The sequence below is a fragment of the Erpetoichthys calabaricus genome, chromosome 4 (genome assembly GCF_900747795.2).
Source record: "Erpetoichthys calabaricus chromosome 4, fErpCal1.3, whole genome shotgun sequence".
Taxonomy (NCBI): domain Eukaryota; kingdom Metazoa; phylum Chordata; class Cladistia; order Polypteriformes; family Polypteridae; genus Erpetoichthys; species Erpetoichthys calabaricus.
The window spans coordinates 193,107,975-193,130,538 of NC_041397.2; the positions used below are offsets into that span (position 1 = coordinate 193,107,975).

A 22,564-nucleotide genomic window follows, 5' to 3' on the forward strand; every position below is an offset into this window, starting at 1 on the left:
TGTCCTGTTTGCTTCATCAGGCCGTGATCTTCAGCTCTCTCTGGATCGGTTCGCAGCCGACTGTGAAGCGGCTGGGATGAGAATCAGCACCTCCAAATCCGAGACCATGGTCCTCAGCCGGAAAAGGGTGGAGTGCCCTCTCAGGGTTGGGAGCGAGATCCTGCCCCAAGTGGAGGAGTTCAAGTATCTCGGGGTCTTGTTCACGAGTGAGGGAAGAATGGAGCGTGAGATCGACAGGCGGATCGGTGCGGCATCCACAGTAATGCGGGCGCTGCATCGGTCAGTCGTGGTGAAAAAGGAGCTGAGCCGCAAGGCGAAGCTCTCAATTTACCAGTCGATCTGTGTTCCTACCCTCACCTATGGTCATGAGCTATGGGTAGTGACCGAAAGAATGAGATCGCGAATACAAGCGGCTGAAATGAGTTTCCTCCGCAGGGTGTCTGGGCTTTCCCTTAAAGATAGGGTGAGAAGCTCAGTCATCCGGGAGGGGCTCAGAGTAGAGCCGCTGCTCCTCCGCATCGAGAGGAGTCAGATGAGGTGGCTCGGGCATCTGATCAGGATGCCTCCTGGACGCCTCCCTGGTGAGGTGTTCCGGGCACGTCTAACCGGGAGGAGGCCCTGGGGAAGACCCAGGACACGCTGGAGGGACTATGTCTCCCGGCTGGCCTGGGAACGCCTCAGGATTCTCCCGGAAGAGCTAGAAGAAGTGGCCGGGGAGAGGGAAGTCTGGGCATCTCTGCTCAAGCTGCTGCCCCCGCGACCCGACCTCGGATAAGCGGGAGACAATGGATGGATGAAATCTAACAAATCACTGGCACCAGATGACTTTCAGTTTTCAAGGTGATTAGAGAGTAAATATACTGCATAAACCCTTGATGCATAGTCACTGTACACTGGAAAATTCCTAAGAACCAGAAAATTGCAAATATAGCAGACAATATCAAACTATGTTGAAGAGCAGATAATGTAGGATCAGCTAACTTGTTACAAAGGAACTTGGGCTAGACAGATTTGTGACAGATGAAATTTAATCTAAGTAAATGTAAAGAGATAGAAAATGTTAGATTTGAATACACAATGGGAGTTCTGAAATGGAAAGTACCCATTATGAGAAGGGCCCGGGAATCGTATCAACATCAAGACATCAGACAAAAACAATCAAAGTGGCTAATAGTATGTTAGGTTTTATAGCCTGATGTGTGGAGTACAAGTCAAGAGAGATTATGCTTATGTGATATAACATACTAGTATGGCCTCACCTGGAGTACTGCATATAGGTTTGGTCTCCATATTACCAAAAAGACACAATTGGAGAAAGTCCAGAGAAGAGCAGATACGCTAATTCAGGCGCTGGAGGTTATGAGCTGTAAGGAGAGATTGGGGAAACCAGTCATTGGCTGAACCTTTCCACTTTAAGAAAAGAGATATCAAAGGGTGACATGATTGCAATATTTAAAATTATGAAAGGAACTAGTACTGTGGATCCCACCCATTGCTGAAAAGTAATTTCTTTAACAAGAGCACAGGGAACATGATTGGAAACTTAAGGGATGATTTTCCACAGATGTTAGAACGTTTTTCTTCATACCAAGAAACCAAAGACACATGGAAATAATTTACAAAGTAGTGTGGTAGAGAGTAGCACTTTAGGGTCCTACAAAGCTCGACTTGATGTTACTTTGGACAACCTTGGTGAACAGAATTGGTAAACTTGTTGGGCTGAGTGGCCTGTTCTCATCACAATTGTTTGAGCGTCCTAATGTTCTGATCCATGAATCACAACTAAAGTGGCCAAAATGGTACTTCTCTCATTGAAGAGGGGCAAGGCAAAGGCACCAATGGTTTGTTTGAAGAGAAAGAGTAAAGGGCAACAGGGTAGAGGACAAAAATGAGTTCTCCACTTGCTAATTTTTGATTTTTATTTTTTCTGCAGTTGTTTTCCTTGCTGGCAGCGGCCTGTATAAAAAGGTGTCCCCACAGGGTAATGTAATGCTTAAAGTCACCAAATGTATCGGGGTAAGTAAACATGGTCCAGTTGTTTGTTTCTCACATATTCAGAATGGTGATATCATGTACACTTTTTTATCTCACTGGTTTACCAGAATTCTTGATTTTTCACACATTGTAAGAAATGTAAAGATTATTCAATTCATCAGACTCATTTGGTTAGCAATTGCTCACCGGGCTCTTTCACATATTTATTACTTATAATTACGGCATTTTACATTTAAATTAAGTGAAATGAAATGCTGTCCTCCTCAGCACATTCATGGCTCCCAGTACTTCACCTTATACAGGTACACCCTGGAAGAAGGTCATGTACCCTTTCACTTTTGTTGTCACTGCTCTTGAGTTATAATGTGGCATGTTAATTTTTATGCTAAGGTGCCACCATTTTCTGTTTCACTACAGTTTGCCCTAAAGAACAGATGGAGGCACCGGAGCAAGCAGTTCCCCAAAAGAGAGCACTGGATGGACTGGGCAGATGAAAAGTATGATGTAGGTACCTTGTTACTTGTAAATGTGATGTAATTATGTCATTGTGCCCTCAAGGAAAAAGTAAAATAACTCTTTATTGCAGAGCACCCTTCACGTGGATAATTTTCATAACTTGTCTCACACCACTGCACCAAAGGCAAAGTCAGGCAAAAAAAAAAAAGGAATGAATTGTAAATGATATACAGTAAGCTCAAAAAAACTGCTATAAAGTATGACAGTTCTCTCTGCAGAAGAACACCCACCCTGACTGTCAACTCCTCCTAAGCCCTGGCTATTAGACTTCAGAGAACATTGCTAACTTTCCATACCTCTGCCCTCCAAGTCTCACTAAATCCATCTAAGTAAGCTAGTTAAGTCTGCATTCAACTGTTGATGTCAAATGTCACACCACCAAAAAAAAATTGTGCCATACATCTACGTACCTCTTTCCAACTGTCCACTTATAGATGTAAATTTTTGCCTTGTGTAGCAGCAGTAAGTGAATGTTTAGGTTTGCACTAATGCTTACTTTACAGTCATAGGGTTGATTACTGGGGGGGTGGAGACAGAATATAGGATAGAGGTGGCACGACTCGTGGCTTGGTGTCAGGAAAACAACCTCTCCCTGAATACAGATAAAACCAAGGAGATGATTATTGACCTAAGGCAGAGGAAGCTGCAGCACACTCCCATTTACATCGGTGAGGATGAGGTGGAGAGAGTAAAAAATCTTCAAATTCCTTGGAACCCACATCAGCGAGGACCTGACTTGGTCTTACAATACACAACAACTCATTAACCAAGCTCACAAAAGACTGTACTTTTTGAGGAAGTTGAAGGAATTTGGCATGCCAACCAAAATTCTCCCCAATTTTTACAGGGGTACAAATAGAGAGTGTCATCACCCGCTCTATTATTGTATGACACGGTAACTGCTCCTTGCAGGAAAAGAAGGCACTTCAGCATGTAATTAAAACTGTACAGCACATCTCTGGAGCAACCTTCCCCTCCCTATAGGACATCTACACTAGTAGGGTCATCAGGAGGGTGTGCAACATAATTAAAGACAATACGCATCCTCAACACACGCTTTTCACGCTGCTTCCCTCAGGGAGGCACTACATGAGTGTGAAATCACGCACCACAAGACTGACGCATAGTTTTTTTTCCCCAAGCAATCAGACTCCTCAATAATGCTAAAAGTTAAAGTCAATCCAAACTATAATTCATAGCTTCATAAATGTACTGACTGCAGCGGTATGTCATCAGGCACTGTGCACCTTATTTTGTAATCTTATAATTGTAATTGCTATTTATTTTTATACTTCTTTTGTCTTTTCTGTCTTTGTATATGAAGGTGAGCAAGCAAAGTAAGAATTTCATTACATGGTTTTAACGTGTTTTTTACTGTATATTTGACAATAAACCTCTTGTATCTTATATATAGTAGACCCCAAATTCACATAAACTAATCTGGGATTCCACTGCTCCTTGGCTGTGCTGACAGAGAATTAATTTTAAATTTTTTTTTATATGGACCTCTGCATATTGTTGAAAAAAAAATAATAATGCTATAGACAGCCCCTGGCAGGCATGGCATGTCTAAAGTGTAAATGTCCATTGGCTAGAATGTCAGATTTCGAAAGAACCTAACCTTGTTATTGGAGTTTTTCTGTAGTATAGTTACTTTCTTTCTAATTTTTTTTGATTTAGACTTTTTTTAAAAAACATTTTAGTTGTTGAAACGATTGTCATGTACAGAGCCACACTCTGTCAATGCATGACTGCCAACATCTGATGCCAGTTGCCGCTATGCTATATAAGAAGGAGGATTGCTTTTTGTAAGGAAAAAGTGAATGGAAAATCAAACCCTAATAAAAACGTCAGGGATTTTAGGAACCCGACTTCTGTGAGCTTCGACTCCTGTTTTCCCTTACCATTGTACTCTAGATACCACGTTAGTAGTTATGATCCTTGCTGCTCCAACTACTTTATCGTCTTGCGTTTTGCTTTGACTTTGTCACTTTATCCCTTCCTGAGCAATACATTTTTTATCGCTGTGGACAGACATAGTGATATTAGGACATGTATAGGGTACCATGAAATTCTTCTTTACTATCGAACACATCACCATTCTCTGGCACCATGATAAACAAAAATGTAGTTTATTTCATTAAAAAGCACAAATCAGCTTACCTAATGTACTTCAGATGTATCCACTGTCTCGGAGAAGAAAACTTCAGTTATTTTATCTTATTCAGGGAAATCTGAAGCTGAAGTAAGAAACAAAATGGAAATAAGAGAAGCTAATAATAATACATTTTATTTAACAGCACCTTTCAAGTTATCCGTGGGCACTGTATGCCATTACAAAAGATTAAAATATATCATTAAACAGGCCAATGTATACACAAAGTTAACAAAATCAACAAAAAGCATTATTAAAAAGATAAATTTCAAGTTTAGATTTAAAAACAGAAAGTGAGGTACAAGTACGAAGCTTCAAAGTCAGGACATTCTATAGCCCTGGGCCTGATACTTTAAAAGCTCCATGTCACTCATAGTCTGCATAGTGGGATGGTTAACAGTACAGAATCAAAGAGCAATGATGGAAAAAAATATGGGTTCAATAAGGAAAAAACTGTAGATAACAGGGGGCCAGACCATGAAGGCCCTTAAAAATTATGAGAAGTTTATATTGAATGCAACAACGTTCTTGCAGCCTAGATTGCAGCTTTTTAGATCTTCATAGCTTCCCGGAGCGGTGTGTGTGTACTTACTGAAAATCAACATACCTGTCTCCATGTTAATCATCACAGCCATTTGGAAGGGGGAGCAAAACTGACGTCAACCCTGCACCCCATGCTGGCACTTGTCAGTCCGACACCACCAGTCAACAACTCAACTCAGCTCAACTCAACTTTAATTTTATTATCCCATGTAAGGAAATTGATTTGATTTGTGCATCAAGAATAAATTTACATTTACATAGATTTTAATTATAATAAACCAAGAAAGGAGAAATACAGTATAGGGAACCACATATATCTGAACACCAATGTGCATATATATGCTAAACCTACAAACACTGTACAATATTTGTCTAAAATTTAATGGCTAAATGACTAACAACTGAGCTGCCAATTGTTTAACTGAGAAAAACCTGTCAGGAGCATAGAGCAGGGTGTGGTTTGTCTCAGCAAGATTAATGCAATTAACAATTATCATTCTGTCATCATTAATGTTACGTTAAATTGTTTCTCCCTCTGTTTAAATTACATTTTCTAATTATGACAAATCAAAACAATTCATGCTCAAAAATTCAATGATGTAATTTTTAAGTTATTGCATCCCTACAGTGCACTTTTCATTCCTTTATGTGAGTTTAACCTAACATTTAATAACAGTAAAGAATTTAAAAATGTCAACACACCGTTATTTTAGTCATTGGCTGTAACCCATCGTTTACGGAATGCTGTTCAAGTTGTCCAGTGGAGAAGGAAACAATGCTTTTCTGATATAACCAACAAAATTTCCGAGTATTTTGAAAATAACACAATTATGGTTAGTTTCCATAACCACAAAAAACATTGAAAAACTATTTTGATAACCACCATTAAATGTTTGTTTCTCAAAGGGCAAAAATATGAGATTTATAAGGAAAAATGAGCAGTGTTACTGCAAAGGGGGCGTTCCCTTATGCAAATATATTTACTTTATGTAAATTTAGAATTCTGTACCTTTGAGAGTTTATGGCAGTGCAACAATTACTCATAATAGAGTCTTGCATATTAAAGCCATGAATTGATATTGACTCCAAAGACGATGCTGAAATGTAAATGTACGTGCATTCGTTTTTTACTGTAAAAATATATGATTAATGTAATGCATTTTTACTGGATTTTTATAGTGATACCTGCACATACAAATACAAATGCTAAAAAATGTTTTGCCCATTTATACAGTGGTGCTTATGAAAGTCATTGATGGAAGAAAATTCTGGTTACCTGTTCAGCCTAATTGCTGTGAGGCACAAATGTTTTCTGTTATATCTGGAAGTTTTTATTCAACGTTTTAAGAATCTGTTTACTGCCACAGAGCTAATATTAAATTTATGATGTAGTGGGTGTGTGGGATCATTGAGGATTTGAGGTTTTTAAGAATCATATTGTCATATGATTGTTGCATTGATTTTTGTTCCACCCTAATGACCTTACCCGGTACTTTAATCAGGCGCTGGAGTCACACACACTAATTAAGTTGCAGTCCATCTTCTCATGCTTATAAAAAAATAATTGCAGACACCTTTACATATTTGAGTAAAGCACCAAACAAAATTCCTACTTTAGCTAATAATGAAATCTGCTCTGTGCCTCTAATGTCCCACTGAAAACAATCTGTGTCACCCAGGGCCCTGCTCACACCTTGAGATGGCTTTGCCATACATTGTGCCAGCTCCATGGCGAATTGCATTAGCCTACCCACACTGTTTCTAGGCTCCCTGCAATGTGTACCCACCGTAGACTAGTAGCCATCATGGCAGCCAGTTACCCACTGCACTTTACAAAGTAGTTTGTCTCTGGCCAATATGGCCACACTCAGGTAAACACACTGTTACCTGCCTGCCAGATAACCCTTTTTCCCACTGGGCTCCCTTTGGACTACCCTGTACCCTGTCAAACAATAAATCGTAAAAGATCCATTTTTCTCTTTGCCTGGCTAACATTATAAACCTTAAGAAATAAGACCTGCTCAATGAAAACAATTTTTTTTTTCTTGCACCCTTTTATTATTATTATTACATTTCTTTGTTTATTTCCCACAGAAACGCCTAATTTCTCAGATCAAAATGGTGCTGAAGGTTTTATTCCTGTACATCCCCCTTCCTATGTTCTGGGCTCTTTTTGATCAACAGGTAATATATTTCAAACTCTTCCTTGCTACTTCAAGATGTATGATTAAAAATATTGGGGAACACTTACTAAATAAAGACATCTGGCAAAAAGAAATAATTTATGACAAGGAATATCTTGCTCATAGATGTGTGTTAGAATGTTGCATTGTACCTTTTATTGTTGACAGATGCAAAATATCATCATTTGCTGTAAGGCAGACAAACAAATGAAGCAGATTACTATTCCAAGCTCTACATCATACAGTATATGGTTTACATATTGCAAATAAATCATCACGCAATTATTATTAAAGAATACGATGATGTGAGAAGTAAAAGCAAGCAAGAGGGCCCTCAAGCTAAAGACAACTAGAAGCAGCGGTAAAGCTCAGTGACCTCATCCATAAACTGCTCTGTATGTACTGCAGCACCAAATTGACACTTTATTATTTTAGGCTCACAAGTTCAGAGTACTATAAAATTCCTACTTGCAGATCCGCCCAACATACTACAAGTCATCATTCTTGGACACTTTGATAAAGTACTGTATATAAGGTAGAAGAAAAAAATGAGTTCCAAAAAAGACTTATGGGTACAATGGAGTGCAAGAGAATTATTCTGAGCACTTGAAAATACTGGGAGATGGTAAAAAAAATGAAGTGGTCTGGTACACCAAACCCGCAAGATCAAACCAAACCAGACAATCAGGAATCATAAGAACCAGACGTTACTTAAGAGAAAAATGCACAGTGAAGCTGGAACCAGAATACACATTCCTACCACTAGGGTGTTCTTGGGAAATGAGCTAATGAAGACTAAGAAGTTTTAAGGAGTAGTTTATCTACCGAGGGACAACACATAGTGTGTGATTGCTGCCATATTTATTGGATCACTTCCATGATGCCACCATTAGGACGATTGTGGTCACGATTTACGAACGGCATCATGTACAGTAAATAAAGAAAACTATGACTTTAATCAAATTTACCTTTGTAAGCTTAATTCCAAATGTATAAAAAAATCATCATGATATGAATCCTCATAAGTCAAATCCCTAACCCTACCCTCAACCCCACAATATGCAAAACTCAACAAATAAAAATATTTATTACTACATTGGGCAGAATTCCTCACAAACTGGCTTTCATTCTTGAGGCAGGCTTTAGCATTTCTAAGCTGTTGGACTTGTGAGTCAAGCTTTTAATTTTGACAAACAGATTTTCAGGAATACATTTTCTCATCTCAATAACACAAATAAACAAATAATGTTTCGTGTTTGAGGACATTATACATGTATGAAGTACAATAAAGCATACTGGGGTTAGATATCAAGTGATCTTTTCAGTAAACACAACCACTAAAATAGAATTACAGTATGTTCTCTTACCTTACAGTACATCATAGCATCCATTGGTGCTTCTCTTAGTTAAAGTAAGCATGGCTTGGAGATGCCTTATAGATGACAGTCATTAAAATTTGAAACTGGAATTGCATCTAAGCTCCGCATGTTTCTGATGAAGTGACACCTTTACCCTTTATAGGATTATGAAGCATTTATAATATTGACAATCCCTGTTGAAACACTCTTGCAGTCTGGCAACAATAGTAATCGTACAAATCCTTGCCAAGTTAACATTTACTGTCATTGTTATAGGAAGTATTAGCAGCAATACTTTACAACAGTGATTGTTCATTAAATACAAATTGGTCCATGATTGTCATCCAAAGCATGGTGTTTTAAAACCAAAATGACTTTTATGATGTCATAAGAGGAAATTAAATTCACAAAATGGTAACACTTAAGAAGAATGTGTAAATAATTAGGCTATATTTATCTGTACTTGTTAGGGACTTATTTACATGTGGCAGCCATCTTTAGCTGCTAAATTCATTATATGATGTTTGGTGATAAGCCACAATTGAGTACATAATGAATTACCTAACAATGGAGTTGCTAATTCTAAAGAAGTAACATATCAACACGGTGTGACTATTGGTCTAAATAAGCAAACAAAATGATTCTTCTTCTGCAGTTTGCAAGTTTGGAAGATCTAAGATGTTGTGCCACTGTTATAATTGGTAACTTTATTAATTTTTCAAATGTTTTTGACAAAGTATTCATCTATTTTGGAGATAAGTAATTGAATTCTTCCTGTTTTTTTGGTATAAAACATTCTACAAAATTGAAATGTTTTTGTGTTTTGCTGTGATGCTGTTTTTCTTTTAATATGGGTGCCGCCATTTTCAGACTTTAGCATTGGTAGCTATCGTAGCAATATTAATCTGAATTAACCCAGAGTGCATAACACATGATGTTGTCAGCATAAAGATCATCATGTGCAGTTTTGCATCATCAAAGACAGGAGGATATACAAGAAGGATAACTGTGTCCTGACAAAAAAAAATAATCAGTGTATTTTCTGATGTGTAACACTTCAATGTGTGACATTTAGACTTCGATTCTTGGTTAGTGTATTGGCTTGATGAAACAGTGGCTAGAATTTTAGTTAAGGAATTTGGCTTATTCTCTGACTACATCTCATGCCCTGGTCATTTCACATAAAATAATTATTACCACTTCTGAGTCAGTCCAGTCCCATGATGGATGTAATCATATCGGAGATGTATCAGCAAATGAACAACACCGAGTCTAGATCATGTTGTCAGCCATCTAAATTGTAATTAGTATTGAAAACTCAAGTTTCCCTTTAAAGACTGAAGTTATCATAACGTGACATTCTTTGACATCGCTTCATATATAGAAACAAGGTTAATGCAAATGGAGAGATGTTGCTAGGCTTTTTGAGTCCCTGTCCTGTGGTTGGAACTTGGCAAACTGAAAGCTAAACACTAAGATTCGTATTTAAGAGTTGCCCACATGTTATAAGTAAACAACAACAATAATATATTTTCATATAACCGAACATCACACAAAGAACACCTCAATTAGGCCCTGTTTAACTGTTAGCCCACCAGCCCTGACTCTCTACATAGAAAAGAAAAAAACTTGTAGAAAAAAGAAGCATCTTGGTAAGAGCAATTCAAAGAGAGGCCCACAATGCATGAAGCATAAAGCACAGGCGTACTCCAGCAGGTTTTCTAGTATGTCTGTGTTGCTCCAAGGCAAACTTTTTAAAACCTTTAAACTCAAATTTTGCAGGTAGGATTTTTAAAATGTCCAGATCATCATGGGTACAGAATGAAACACACAATTTAAAAAGTAGACAAGCAGGTTGTATTTTCTTGAGATTAGATTGTCATTTAGTTTGAGATAATGTCTCTCTAAGATAAACCCCTCTATGACCCGCAAAAACCGCAAAGCACAGCATATTTGTTATCAGCCTCATTTAGCTTTCTGAGAGTAAACAAGTTAGAATCTTCTAAACTTCAGTTGCCAAGGATCAGGCAGTGATCATTTTTCCATTTCTTATTTTTGCTCATGCCCTCTTTGGATCAACCTTCATTTTGCATTTAGCTGTATTTTTTTACAGATAACAGTGCATTTCAAATAAACACCTACTGTGAGATCTTCCTACCAATGTCTTGTCTCCCACAACCTTGAGCTAGGATTAAGTGTGGTTTAAGAATCGTCACTGTGCCTTCTCAACATTAAATTAGTCACTGCATTCTGTATATCATCTCTCTGTGCTGAAGGAAACATATGTAGCTGTCAATGTTCAGTTAATGACAACCCTTCATTTGTGACACTCATTGCAATAAAGTGAATTTAAATATGGTTCCTAGGGTAGGGCATGGAGTCATTGCTGAGTCATTATTAACATAATAATAAAGATGTATTGATGTTGATTTGCATGATAAACAGCATGCATGTTAAAGTATAAGAAAAAACAAACTAAAAACAAAATTAAAAACCAAGTCGTTGATGAAATATGGTTCAAAATTGTAATCGAAACAACACAAGATGCCTATTTTTTTTTTTGATTATTAAGAAAGGTCTATACAAAGAAACCATGTACAGTAGCACATGCAGGATGGGTTGTGTGTGTTTCCATTCATTGTATACAAGAGTTTCAGCAAAAGTTCAGGAGCTCTGCTCTTCCAGCATGGAGACTAACTATAATTTTCAACTGTAATTTAGGGCTCAAGATGGACATTACAAGCTACTACCATGGATGGCAATTTTGTGAGTTGTTCTCAATATTTTTACTATAGCTATTTAATTTTTATATATTTTTTTCAAGCCAGAACAGACAACGCTGTAAAATGTTTTTAATTTATTTCACTGCAGGGTCTCATGACGATTCAGCCAGACCAAATGCAGGTATGTGTTCTTTTTTCTGTAGCTTATTATCATTTTATATTGAATCATTCATCTATTTGGCAAAATATTAATCCTGAATATTAATTAAGTTCTTTGAATTCTTTGACAGACTGTAAATCCAATTCTCATTATTGTACTTGTTCCAGTTGTGGATGGCCTTTTGTATCCTCTGATTGCCAAGTGCAAGCTTAACTTCACGTAAGTAGGAATAAATAAGGTTGGGAAAATTGGTTTTACTTTCATTGCGAGTTAACCTCATGTTTCAAAATAATATAACTTTAATCCATCCATCCATCCATTTTCCAACCCACTGAATCCGAACACAGGGTCACGGGGGTCTGCTGGAGCCAATCCCAGCCAACACAGGGCACAAGGCAGGGAACCAATCCCGGGCAGGGTGCCAACCCACCGCAGGACACACACAAACACACCCACACACCAAGCACACACTAGGGCCAATTTAGAATCGCCAATCCACCTAACCTGCATGTCTTTGGACTGTGGGAGGAAACCGGAGCATCCGGAGGAAACCCACGCAGACACGGGGAGAACATGCAAACTCCACGCAGGGAGGACCCGGGAAGTGAACCCAGGTCCCCAGGTCTCCCAACTGCGAGGCAGCAGCGCTACCCACTGTGCCACCGCGCCGCCCATAACTTTAATCTTCTTATTAATATATTCATAATTTGTCATTTTCATCATTTATTTTTAAACATGCACAATATCTACTGATGTCTAGGCACAAGTGACATGAGTTATTGCTGCTCTCATTTTATGTTTAATGGACTCAAATGGAATTAGTACTCCCTCTATCATTCTTTTTCAATTCCTATATTTCCCCCCTCCCCCCCTTTACATTTCCTGTGACCATAGATAAGAATATAGATTTAATAATTAACCAAAGTAAGTACTTTGCTACCTCTTCATGATTACAGTCTGGTAGAAAAATGCTGTTGCTGAACTGATTGTTTCAACCTGATAATCACCCAATTAGCCCTCACTGCTGGGTAGACAAGGGTAGCGATTGATGTGGTTGAGTTCGGATGTCAGACCCCTCTTGTATTCCATAATTCCTCTACTCACTGTGGACCATGGAATTTGAGCAAGGTCCACTGTGTGACACAAGATGGGGAGGGAACTGATGTCAGACCCCTTCCGTATCCAGTAATCCTCTGTTTGGTATGCAATGGCTAAGCATCAGCATGTACAATATTAGATGTGTGTTTATTCGATCAGTTCATTAGTAATGGTATCTTTATGTATTTGATTCCCTAGTAATGATATTGTTAATTTATTCATCACCATTGTACCGGAATGCAGCAATATTATATATTGGCATAGATGCACTCCCATGATGTCAGTGTTGTTTTAAGACAGCAGTATTAGGACAGCGGTTAAGGTTAGGGCTTAGTGTGAATGCTAAATGAAAGCATGACCATCTGCCCAAGCCTACATGTAACCCCAGCCCCTGATGCATCTCCAGTTACCTAACTTATAATCATGACCTCGAGGTGCCTGAACTCCTTTACTTGGGTTATGAATTCCACATGGGATTGTGATCTTAAAGTAAGTTGGGTGTATTTGTGATCCTTAGAACTACTGTATGTTATCTGAAGATATGTATTCCTGACAGAGCTACCTATGTCAAAATGGTCTGGGCTTGGTGCCTGATAAAGAACAATCCATAAATGACTTGTGAAAGATAGATCCAGTTAAATCTAAGAGAATATCACATGGGACAGGTATATTTGGGACCTATTTCTAGTTCCAAAGTTAGGAGTATTGTTTACCAGTGAGCACCTGGTGGATGAATATATACAGGTGCCATATGGGCTCACTACCCACTAGGCAAACTATGCAATGTTAATCAAAAACAGATATACTGTATATATACACTCATTGGCCACTTTATTAGGTACACCCTACCAATACTGGGTTGGACTCCCTTTTGCCTACAGTACTGCCGTAATTCTTCATGGCATAGATTCAACAAGGTGCTGGAAACACTCCTCAGGGACTTTGGTCCATATTGACGTAATAGCATCACGCAGTTGCTGCAGATTTGACGGCTGGACATCCATGATGTGAATCTCCTGTTCCACCACATCCCAAAGGTGGCCGTTTGGAATAAAATATTGTGAATGTGAAAGCCATTTGAGTACAGTTAACTCATTGACATGTTCAAGAATCCAGTTTGAGATGATGGCACATTTTCTTGCTAGAATGATGTGTACACTGCAGTCATAAAAGAATGGACATCATCAGCAACAATACTCAAGTAGGCTGTGACATTTAAACGATGCTCATTTGGTACTAAGAGGCCCAAAGTGTGCCAAGAAAATACCCCCCTTACCATTACACCACCACCACCAGCCTGAACCATTGATACAAGGCATCATGGATGCATACTTTCATGTTGTTGACACCAAATTCTGCCCCTACCATCCGAATGTTGCAGCAGAAATTGAGATCCATCAGACCAGGCAACGTTTTTCAAATCTTCTATTGTCCAATTTTGGTTAGCCTGCGTGAATTGTAGTCTCAGGTGTCTGTTCTTAGCTAACAGGAATGGTACCTCCTGTGGCCTCCTGTTGCTGTAGCCCATCTGCGTCAAGATTTATTTATTTATTTATTTTTTATTTTATTAAACTTTATTAATCCCGAAGGAAATTACTTAGTTTTTCGCATACCCCTTGGGGTTAGAGCGCAGGGTCAGCCATTGCACAATGCCCTTGGAGCAATAGAAGGTTAAGGGCCTTGCTCAAGGGCCCAGCAGAGTAGCATCTATTTTGATGTGTTGTGCATTCAGAGATGCTCTTCTGTGCACCTTGGTTGTAATGAGTGCTTATTTGCCCAGAGAACTGCTGCTCACTGGGTATTTTCCCTTTTTTGGACCATTCTCTGTAAACACCAGAGATGGTTGTGTGTAAAAACCCCAGCAGATCAGCAGTTTCTGAAATACTCAGACCAGCCTGCCTGGCACCAACAACCATGCCACATTGAAAGACACTTAAATCACCTTTCTTCCCCATTCTGATGCACGGTTTGAACTTCATCAGATCATCTTGACAATGTCTACATGCCTAAATACATTGAGCTGCCTGTGATTGGCTGATTGGCTGATTAGATATTTGCATTAACAAGCAGTTGAATAGGTGTACCTAATAAATAAATAAATATATATATATATATATATATATATATATATATATATACATACAATACATACACACACAAAACTAAAAACATCTAAATGCACATATATGAATATTGGTATGTATATTTTCTATATTTTCATGTTTTTTTTCAAGAGATAGATAAAAGATACAATAATAGATAGATAGATATGAAGGCACCATATAAAATACAGTATAGGTAGACAGGTATGAAATGCACACTATGATAGATGGATAGATAGATTTATTGTCACCTTTAGTTTTTAGTGGTCATTTTAATACACTAACTGTACTTACTTATACTATACATTTTGAGAAAATCATTTATCTTATTGTTTTTCATTTTATTTCTAGGCCGCTGAAGAGAATGACTGTTGGGATGCTTCTGGCTGCTTCTGCTTTTGTGGTAGCTGCTGTAGTACAAATTCAGATCGATGTGAGTCACACAAGTACTTTTACTACTACAACCAGCTGTCTATGTTCTCAGTTCCGTGTGCTCTTGTCTGTCTTGCCTGATGCCTTCTGCAGTGCAAAGATGATTGGAGCTTTGATACATTAGCTGTGAAATAAGTGAAAACTGTTTTTGGTTTATTTGGATCAAGAAAATATTTTTATATTCTTGCCCTTACTCTTTGTTGATTACACTCAGTGTGATTCAACAATCCAGAGTATATTAAACTTTACATAGAATGTATAGAGACAGAAAAATCCATTAATTGACACGTACAGGCTGTATACTTTAATGACATAACGTGTTTGTCCTTGTTGACATGATAGTTCTGATAATACTAACTGAGCAGTAGCAGTTGAGTATTTGCATTATAAAAGTGTGATATCCAAATTTAAGACATAAGGAAAAAAAGGAAAAAAGTGTGCAAATGTAAAAAATACACTCATGTAACAAATGCATTGCATTTTATTAGCATGCATTATTACAAGCTGGTACATACACTGCAAATCTTTTAATATGACAAATAAACATCTCAGATTGCTGCTTAAATCTTTCTGAAGGAGTTCTTCTTTAAAAAAAAATGTCAAGTATATATATATGGTGTTGGATAGTCCTTTTTAACCAAATTACGCAGTTATGTTCAAATCTGTTTCTACAACTACAGTGTGATAATGTAAAGAGCAACAGCTAGCTGTCAAAGACTATTTTGTAAAATAAAATCAGGAATGGATTTTAATAAAAGTACATTAACCAACAGGCAAAAATAACCTATTAATATTTAAGTACAGCTTACGAGATACAACTAATAGACAATCAAACAGTTGCATTATTTTATTGTTTGCAAATGTATGATGTTTCTATAAAACACACTTGATCTGTTATAGATGCATTATACAATGCTCATCAAATATTAACTATATACATATTTAATAAACACCTAATCAAACATATGTTTGCTTTTTAATTAAGTGTAATGAATATAGGGTGGTCCAGATATAACTATGCAACTTTTAATACAATGCAATGCAATAATTGCATAATTAGATTTGGACCACCCTGTACAATAATACAGATTTAGGAACTATATATCTAAATGTTTATGTGTTTACATTATAATTTCTATAAATATATGCATGACAATGGAGTGCTATTGGGTCTCCCAACTGAAAGATAAGGAACAAAAAACCAGAGAGGTCTCATGTCACCTGAATCCACAAACCACCGACTGAAGTATCATTAACGACGGATAAGAGAGATGTACCAGGAAATTCAGTGTCTTCAGGGTCAAAAGGTTTTGCCTGTCTGATAGGTTTAGGGTGTTAGCAGCACTGGCCAGTAATCTGAAGTGTTGGAGCCATAAGCTTTGTAAGATAGCAGCAGACTTTTAAAATGCATGTTTTCATTGTTTATACCGCCAATGTATAAATGTGAGACAAAACTATGTAGTGCAATATGTAATTTTTATTTGCATTACATCATTTTGTGATTAAAAAATGTCAGATTAATGCAATTTATATTGTCCTGCAGCCTCTGCTTTACATATTAATTTGTGATATTTTTTGTACACTACAATGTTAACCTATTGTACGTGCAGAATATTCCACAGACAAGTGCCATTTTGACTGTATGGTAAATTGTATTGATTAACCTTTCAGAATAGATGCTGCTGAAATTACCCAGAGAAAATCATACTGTATCTTGATAGTGGAATAACATTTGTACCAAGAGATTGAAAACGTGTTACGTGCAGCTGACTGCATTTGCTTGTATGATTAAGTAAAGGGGTGTCCCTAATTGAAATTGTGCGGCCAAAGGGGGAAGTTACAGTGACCTTCCAGTCCTAGTTATCAGCCAGGCTGTTGGAGCACAAAACGAGCAGATCACTTCATTATGGTCTGGGGTGGAAGGCATGGCACTGTGTGCTATTTAAAAGAATGCCCAGCTTTTGCCATTTGCTTTTCCAGTATTTTGTGACTTGTGTTATGAAATATTTTTGATGTTAACTTTTTCAGGAAAGAATACATTTTTCTTAGCAAATGTAGAACCCTCCTGGCATGTTATTTAGCAGCAGGAATCTGTGGGTGCACTTATATTCCTTACTTGAAACTTAGATCAAAAATTTTTTTTTTTTTCATTTTTATTTTGTGGGGGCATCACAATTTTGTGGCTTCGTTACCACGTGGCACTCGGGGGGTGCAAGGGGCTTGCCTCTGGAAGTGGCGCCCAATGGTCATCAGCTTGATGATATCAGTAGCTTCCTTTTGGGTCATTCCAGTGTTCAACTTTTAGAAGGATTTTGTGTGCCATATTTGTTTTTTTGTACTTTGTTTTTTGCTTTACCTCTGAATGCTTGGTTTTCGGATTCATTTTCTGGTAACGACCCTATTTGTCTGACAGCTTTTCCTTCATGTTCCTTTCAGTCTGCTAATGGTAACAGAACAACATGTTGTGCACTCACTTTAACTAAATATAAGATACAAACTACCATATACACTCTAATTTAATGGCTATGCGATGTGACACAATGTAAAATCATTGATGCTTATGGAAAACTCGAGTGCTAAAAGTCATGGTAAATACTGTTCACACCTCGCCACCTCACATTCAAGTACTTCAGTTTGTAGAAACTCTATTAATGAAAACATAACAACAGACGCCACATTCGATTACACAGGTTTGAAACCATCATTAATAAAACGATCTTATTTAAAGTTCCCTTGTAGTGTTCTTTGTTTTTATATTCAAGAATTAAACTTCATAAGATCAACAGTTGATGTTTTTAGCAATTATTATCCATGCACTTGCAAATGTTTAAAGCTGAAAAGTGAAATCACTTATATTTTAATTTTATTTATTAGGCAACACTTCCAAATTTCCCTGAGTCTGGCCAATCACAGCTTAAAGTCATAAATCTTGGCAATGAAACTGTCACCGCAAAGTGGAAGGACAAATTCTTGAAATTAGACCAATGGACGGTAAGCCGGCAATTTTTCTGTTTCGGTCTGTTTGTAAGTGGCACGTTGCTGTAAGGTAACAATACCTGTGTGTTAAAGAGGAATGTTTATATTTAACCAAAAGTGTAACTCCATTTCCTTATATTCTTTACTGAGTGATACAATATAACAAACAAGTAAGGAAACAGTTGCAACATTTTTTGCAGTTTTGGTCTCCACATTTCAAGAAGTATATAACATCACTAGAGAAAGTTCAGAGAAAAGCGTTGAGACAAGACATGACATTGGTGTATGAGTTATGAGAACAGAAGAAAGTGAACCCTTCTAGTTCAAACTAATTTTTTTTTCTTTTTTTTTTAAATTAGTTCTTCACCTAGAAAATGGAGACGCACATGGAAGATTACAAACATTTTCCTTACAAAGAGAACCATAGATATGGGGGAATAAATGATTAAATAGTGTGTCACATGGGGACCTTAAGGTCTGGATGATATTTTACAGATGTAAACAGTGATTGACAAGCTTTGTTTGTCTGAATGGCTTGTTCCTATCAAAATTGTTACGGTGTTCTTATGGTGGTCTTATACTTTGGATTAAATAGAAAATTATCCAAATTTCAAATGAAATACCCATGTTTCGTAAAGAAGGAAGCAACTTTTTTATCTTTAGCTTTTTGTAGGTGTATTATAAATATCTACTCTTGTAGTTAAAATTGTTGCAAATTTAACAATAGTACCTGAACAAAAATGAATGTGTGATGGTTAGAGGAGCTGCCTAAGAGCAGCAGAAAACTCAAAAGTGATATTTTGGTAAATGACTAGTCTGAATTGGCCCAGAGAGATGTGTGTACGTGTGCCCAGTGTCCATGTACCTGATGCTTCCGTGATACACTACTGCTCATCATGACACAAAAACTGGATTCAGAGTGTGCAATAAATTAGCTGGACAGAAAGTGATCGCCAACGTGCAAAGCCTATTTGTATAATACTTTAGTTTTCTCAAAAATTTAATTGAAGTGATTGCACTGCGGTGGGTTGGCACCCTGCCCGGGATTGGTTCCTGCCTTGTGCCCTGTGTTGGCTGGGATTGGCTCCAGCAGACCCCCGTGACCCTGTGTTTGGATTCAGCGGGTTGGAAAATGGATGGATGGATGGATGAATTTGCATTGAGCTATAGAACTTTTGTTTCATTTCACATTTTAAGCTGCAACATTTCTAAATTATTTCTAAAATGCTGTCTTGTTACTGAGTTGTCTAATGACAAAAATATTTATTGTTTTTGTTTCAAGCTTATTTATTAGAGACAAGTCATTTTATTATTTTTATCAGTTTTAGACAAAGTAGCATGGAGACAAAATAAACAGCCTTATTATCACAGTCAAAGGTTCTTTGCTTATAGTGACAGGCTTTCATTAACTGCACATTTGCGAAACTCAACAGTAAGCCTAAAAAGTAAAAAAATAATAATAATAGTAATAACCAGGCCTGAAAAATAACAAGGTACCTCACTAAGCAAACCTGGCCCTCCAACAAACAGGTTTATAAACTTTTTGTATCATTATCTTCTACAACTCTGTGATGTCCAGTCCAGTTTTCTAAGCTGTGGTGTGCTGGGCCAGTAGCATCACTTCAAGAGATGCCCACCAAATCAAACAGGCTATCTAAAAGGGAAAGCTCAGTTATAGGACACATTCTGGACCCCCTGGAGGTTGTAGCAAAGGAGAGAATTAAAACAAAACTGCGTGCCATTATGAACAAAGCTGCACATCCTCTCTCTTACACACTAACACTGAGGGCTTTCAACCAATGAATCATTCAGTACAGGAATGTGACTGGGGCTCCTTTATACCAACAGTAATACGTCTGCATAGCCTCACAGGGACTTGGACTGCCAAGTCAGAAGTTTTCTTTATTTTTAAATCTTCTTCCATTTTAGTAATTCTGGTGTGTGTTCAGACCAAAGTGTATGTGATTTTATCTATTTATGTTTTTATTTATTTAAAGAGCTTCTTTAAAAAAGCCAAATTTTCCCTTGGGGACAAATAAAGATCTATCTATCTATCTATCTATCTATCTATCTATCTATCTATCTATCTATCTATCTATCTATCTATCTATCTATCTATCTATCTATCTATCTATCTATCTATCTATCTATCTATCTATCTATCTATCTATCTATCTATCTGTTCATGAATAATATATTTTTTTTACATTTAATTAACATGATCACAAATAATGACACATTTATGCTTATGTTCTTTTAGTATATGTCTAAATTCTGCCACATTTTAAAGTAGTCATATTTAAGAATGATTATCATTTTTTATTATTTGATAATAGTATTTAGTGGAAACTTCATAAAATAATTAAGGAGTTTAATGAATTCTGTTACAGAACAGCGCATACGAGGATAGCAAGAGTGAACAAATACGGTTATCTGTAGAATATGGACAAAATGAAAGAAACTACAGTCTGGATCTGCAGAGTGGCACTCGTCAGACATTGTTACTGACTAATTCTCTGCCTGCGTACAATATGGTAAGCATCATTTTTACTTTTTATAATAAACTACAGCACTTTGATGGAAACACATTTTCTGACAGTGTTTATAAGTTAAGGAGCTGTCTGGTCACCAGCACTTATATGACAATAAAACAGTGTGTGTCTGTCTGTAAACAGATGAATAACACCTACACCAAACTGTTTTATTTCTAAGTAATTGCAATTAAGTTGATTTTTAAGTAAAGTAATTGCAATTAAGTATCATAACATCATGTGTGTAACAAGAACTAAAAATCTGAACAGTGGAGTGTGAAGATCAGATGCTAGCTGGCATTCAGTAAATGTACCTGCAGGTAAGTTTTTTTTCCCCCAGTAGAGTGAAAATACCATCTGACATATAGTTTCAAATTAGTTTTTCATCCAGAAAAAAATTAGATATATTTGTTGATTTTTGGTGTTATTTAGTGTTGAATTAGTGTTGTCATCAAAGTGTTATTCACAGCGAATATGCAGTGTTTGCCAGTGACCTTGGTTGCCAAATATTTTCCTGTAAATTCACCTTACATCTGGTTTATGCAAACATTTTTTTCCCCAGTGCCTCATGATGCTTTGCGAGGCCTGCGTGACATCACAGAGAGGTAGCAGCCATGTGCAAGACTATCATGCCTATTGTCAGATCAATATCGATCTGCTTTAATGAGTACTGCCATTGGATATATAACACTGGTTCCTGTGCAGCAGCACCACATGGCTAATTTGCATGCTACATCTCAAAACAAGCCTTAAAGGAGACCTCCCCCTCCTCCACTTAGAATGAGACTCTGTGAAATAATAGTAATGACAGATTTGTTACTCTTTACAAGTTGTTTCTTTCTCCTTTGTGGAAGAAAAAAATGTGAAGCATTTACATAGATACTCGGGAAAACAAAAAAAGATATTCTAGCTGCTGCAACTTCAAAAAGCAAGAAAGCCATTCCTACACTGCCACTTCACGGCATGGCCAATATGTGCCCTAAGATTGAACTCTGTGACTGCAATGATGTATAAAGTTATTTCCTTTTTGCTAGTTTGTGTCCATTTGTTGTAATAGACTCAATAGTATGTATGGTTAGTTGCATTATGATACTATCCAGTTTCAGATACTAATTACATTTCTTTCTAAGAAGACATTACATTTATATAGTGCTTTTATGGAAAGTGGGGAGACACTTCAACCACTGCTAATGTATAGCATCCACCTGGAAGATATAACATTAACCATTTTTGGTTCAGTACTCTCACCACAGATTATATATTAGGTGGTGAAGTAGTGAGAGAGATACTTAGCCAGTTAGGGACAGGGGGTGATTAGAGGACCAGAATGACCAGGCCATGATGGATAATTTAGTCAGGACATAAAGGTACACCCTATGCAGGATGTTCAGGGATCTTTTAATGACCACAGTGAGTTAGGATCTCGGTTTTGTGCCCCATCCATAGGACAGCACCATTTTTGGTGTCCCTGTCACTCCACTGAGGCATTGGGATTCACATACAGACCACCAGGTAGCACCTCCTGTTAGGTTCTCCAACATCTCTTCCAGCAGCACCCCAAGTTTTCCTAGGTGGTCTCCCATCCAAGTACTGCCTGGGCCCGAACATGCTTAGCTTCATTAGTTTCATGAATTACCTGAAGTGCACAGGTAAAACAGCCTGCACTGCTGGTGAATGTGCAGGAATGTGTGAATACTGTGATATAAATAAACAATGAATGGATATAATGCTGAGCAAAATAAAATAAGGCAACTTTAAAGGAATGGTTATGTACTGATTGTAAAACTGAACT

The 22,564-nt window shown here is 37.3% G+C and overlaps 1 protein-coding gene across 2 annotated transcripts in view; it reads left to right on the top strand.

Annotated features, from left to right (window-relative positions):
* Positions 1-22,564, top strand: part of LOC114650466 (solute carrier family 15 member 1-like) — a 73,376-nt gene that overhangs the window by 34,875 nt on the left and 15,937 nt on the right. For both annotated transcript variants that reach the window (XM_028800116.2, XM_051926277.1), the window contains 9 exons: positions 1,934-2,016; positions 2,413-2,499; positions 7,304-7,393; positions 11,472-11,516; positions 11,622-11,654; positions 11,764-11,852; positions 15,185-15,266; positions 18,140-18,256; positions 20,632-20,775. In XM_028800116.2, coding sequence (XP_028655949.1) covers positions 1,934-2,016; positions 2,413-2,499; positions 7,304-7,393; positions 11,472-11,516; positions 11,622-11,654; positions 11,764-11,852; positions 15,185-15,266; positions 18,140-18,256; positions 20,632-20,775 — 770 coding nt within the window. The remainder of the gene's footprint in view (positions 1-1,933; positions 2,017-2,412; positions 2,500-7,303; positions 7,394-11,471; positions 11,517-11,621; positions 11,655-11,763; positions 11,853-15,184; positions 15,267-18,139; positions 18,257-20,631; positions 20,776-22,564) is intronic.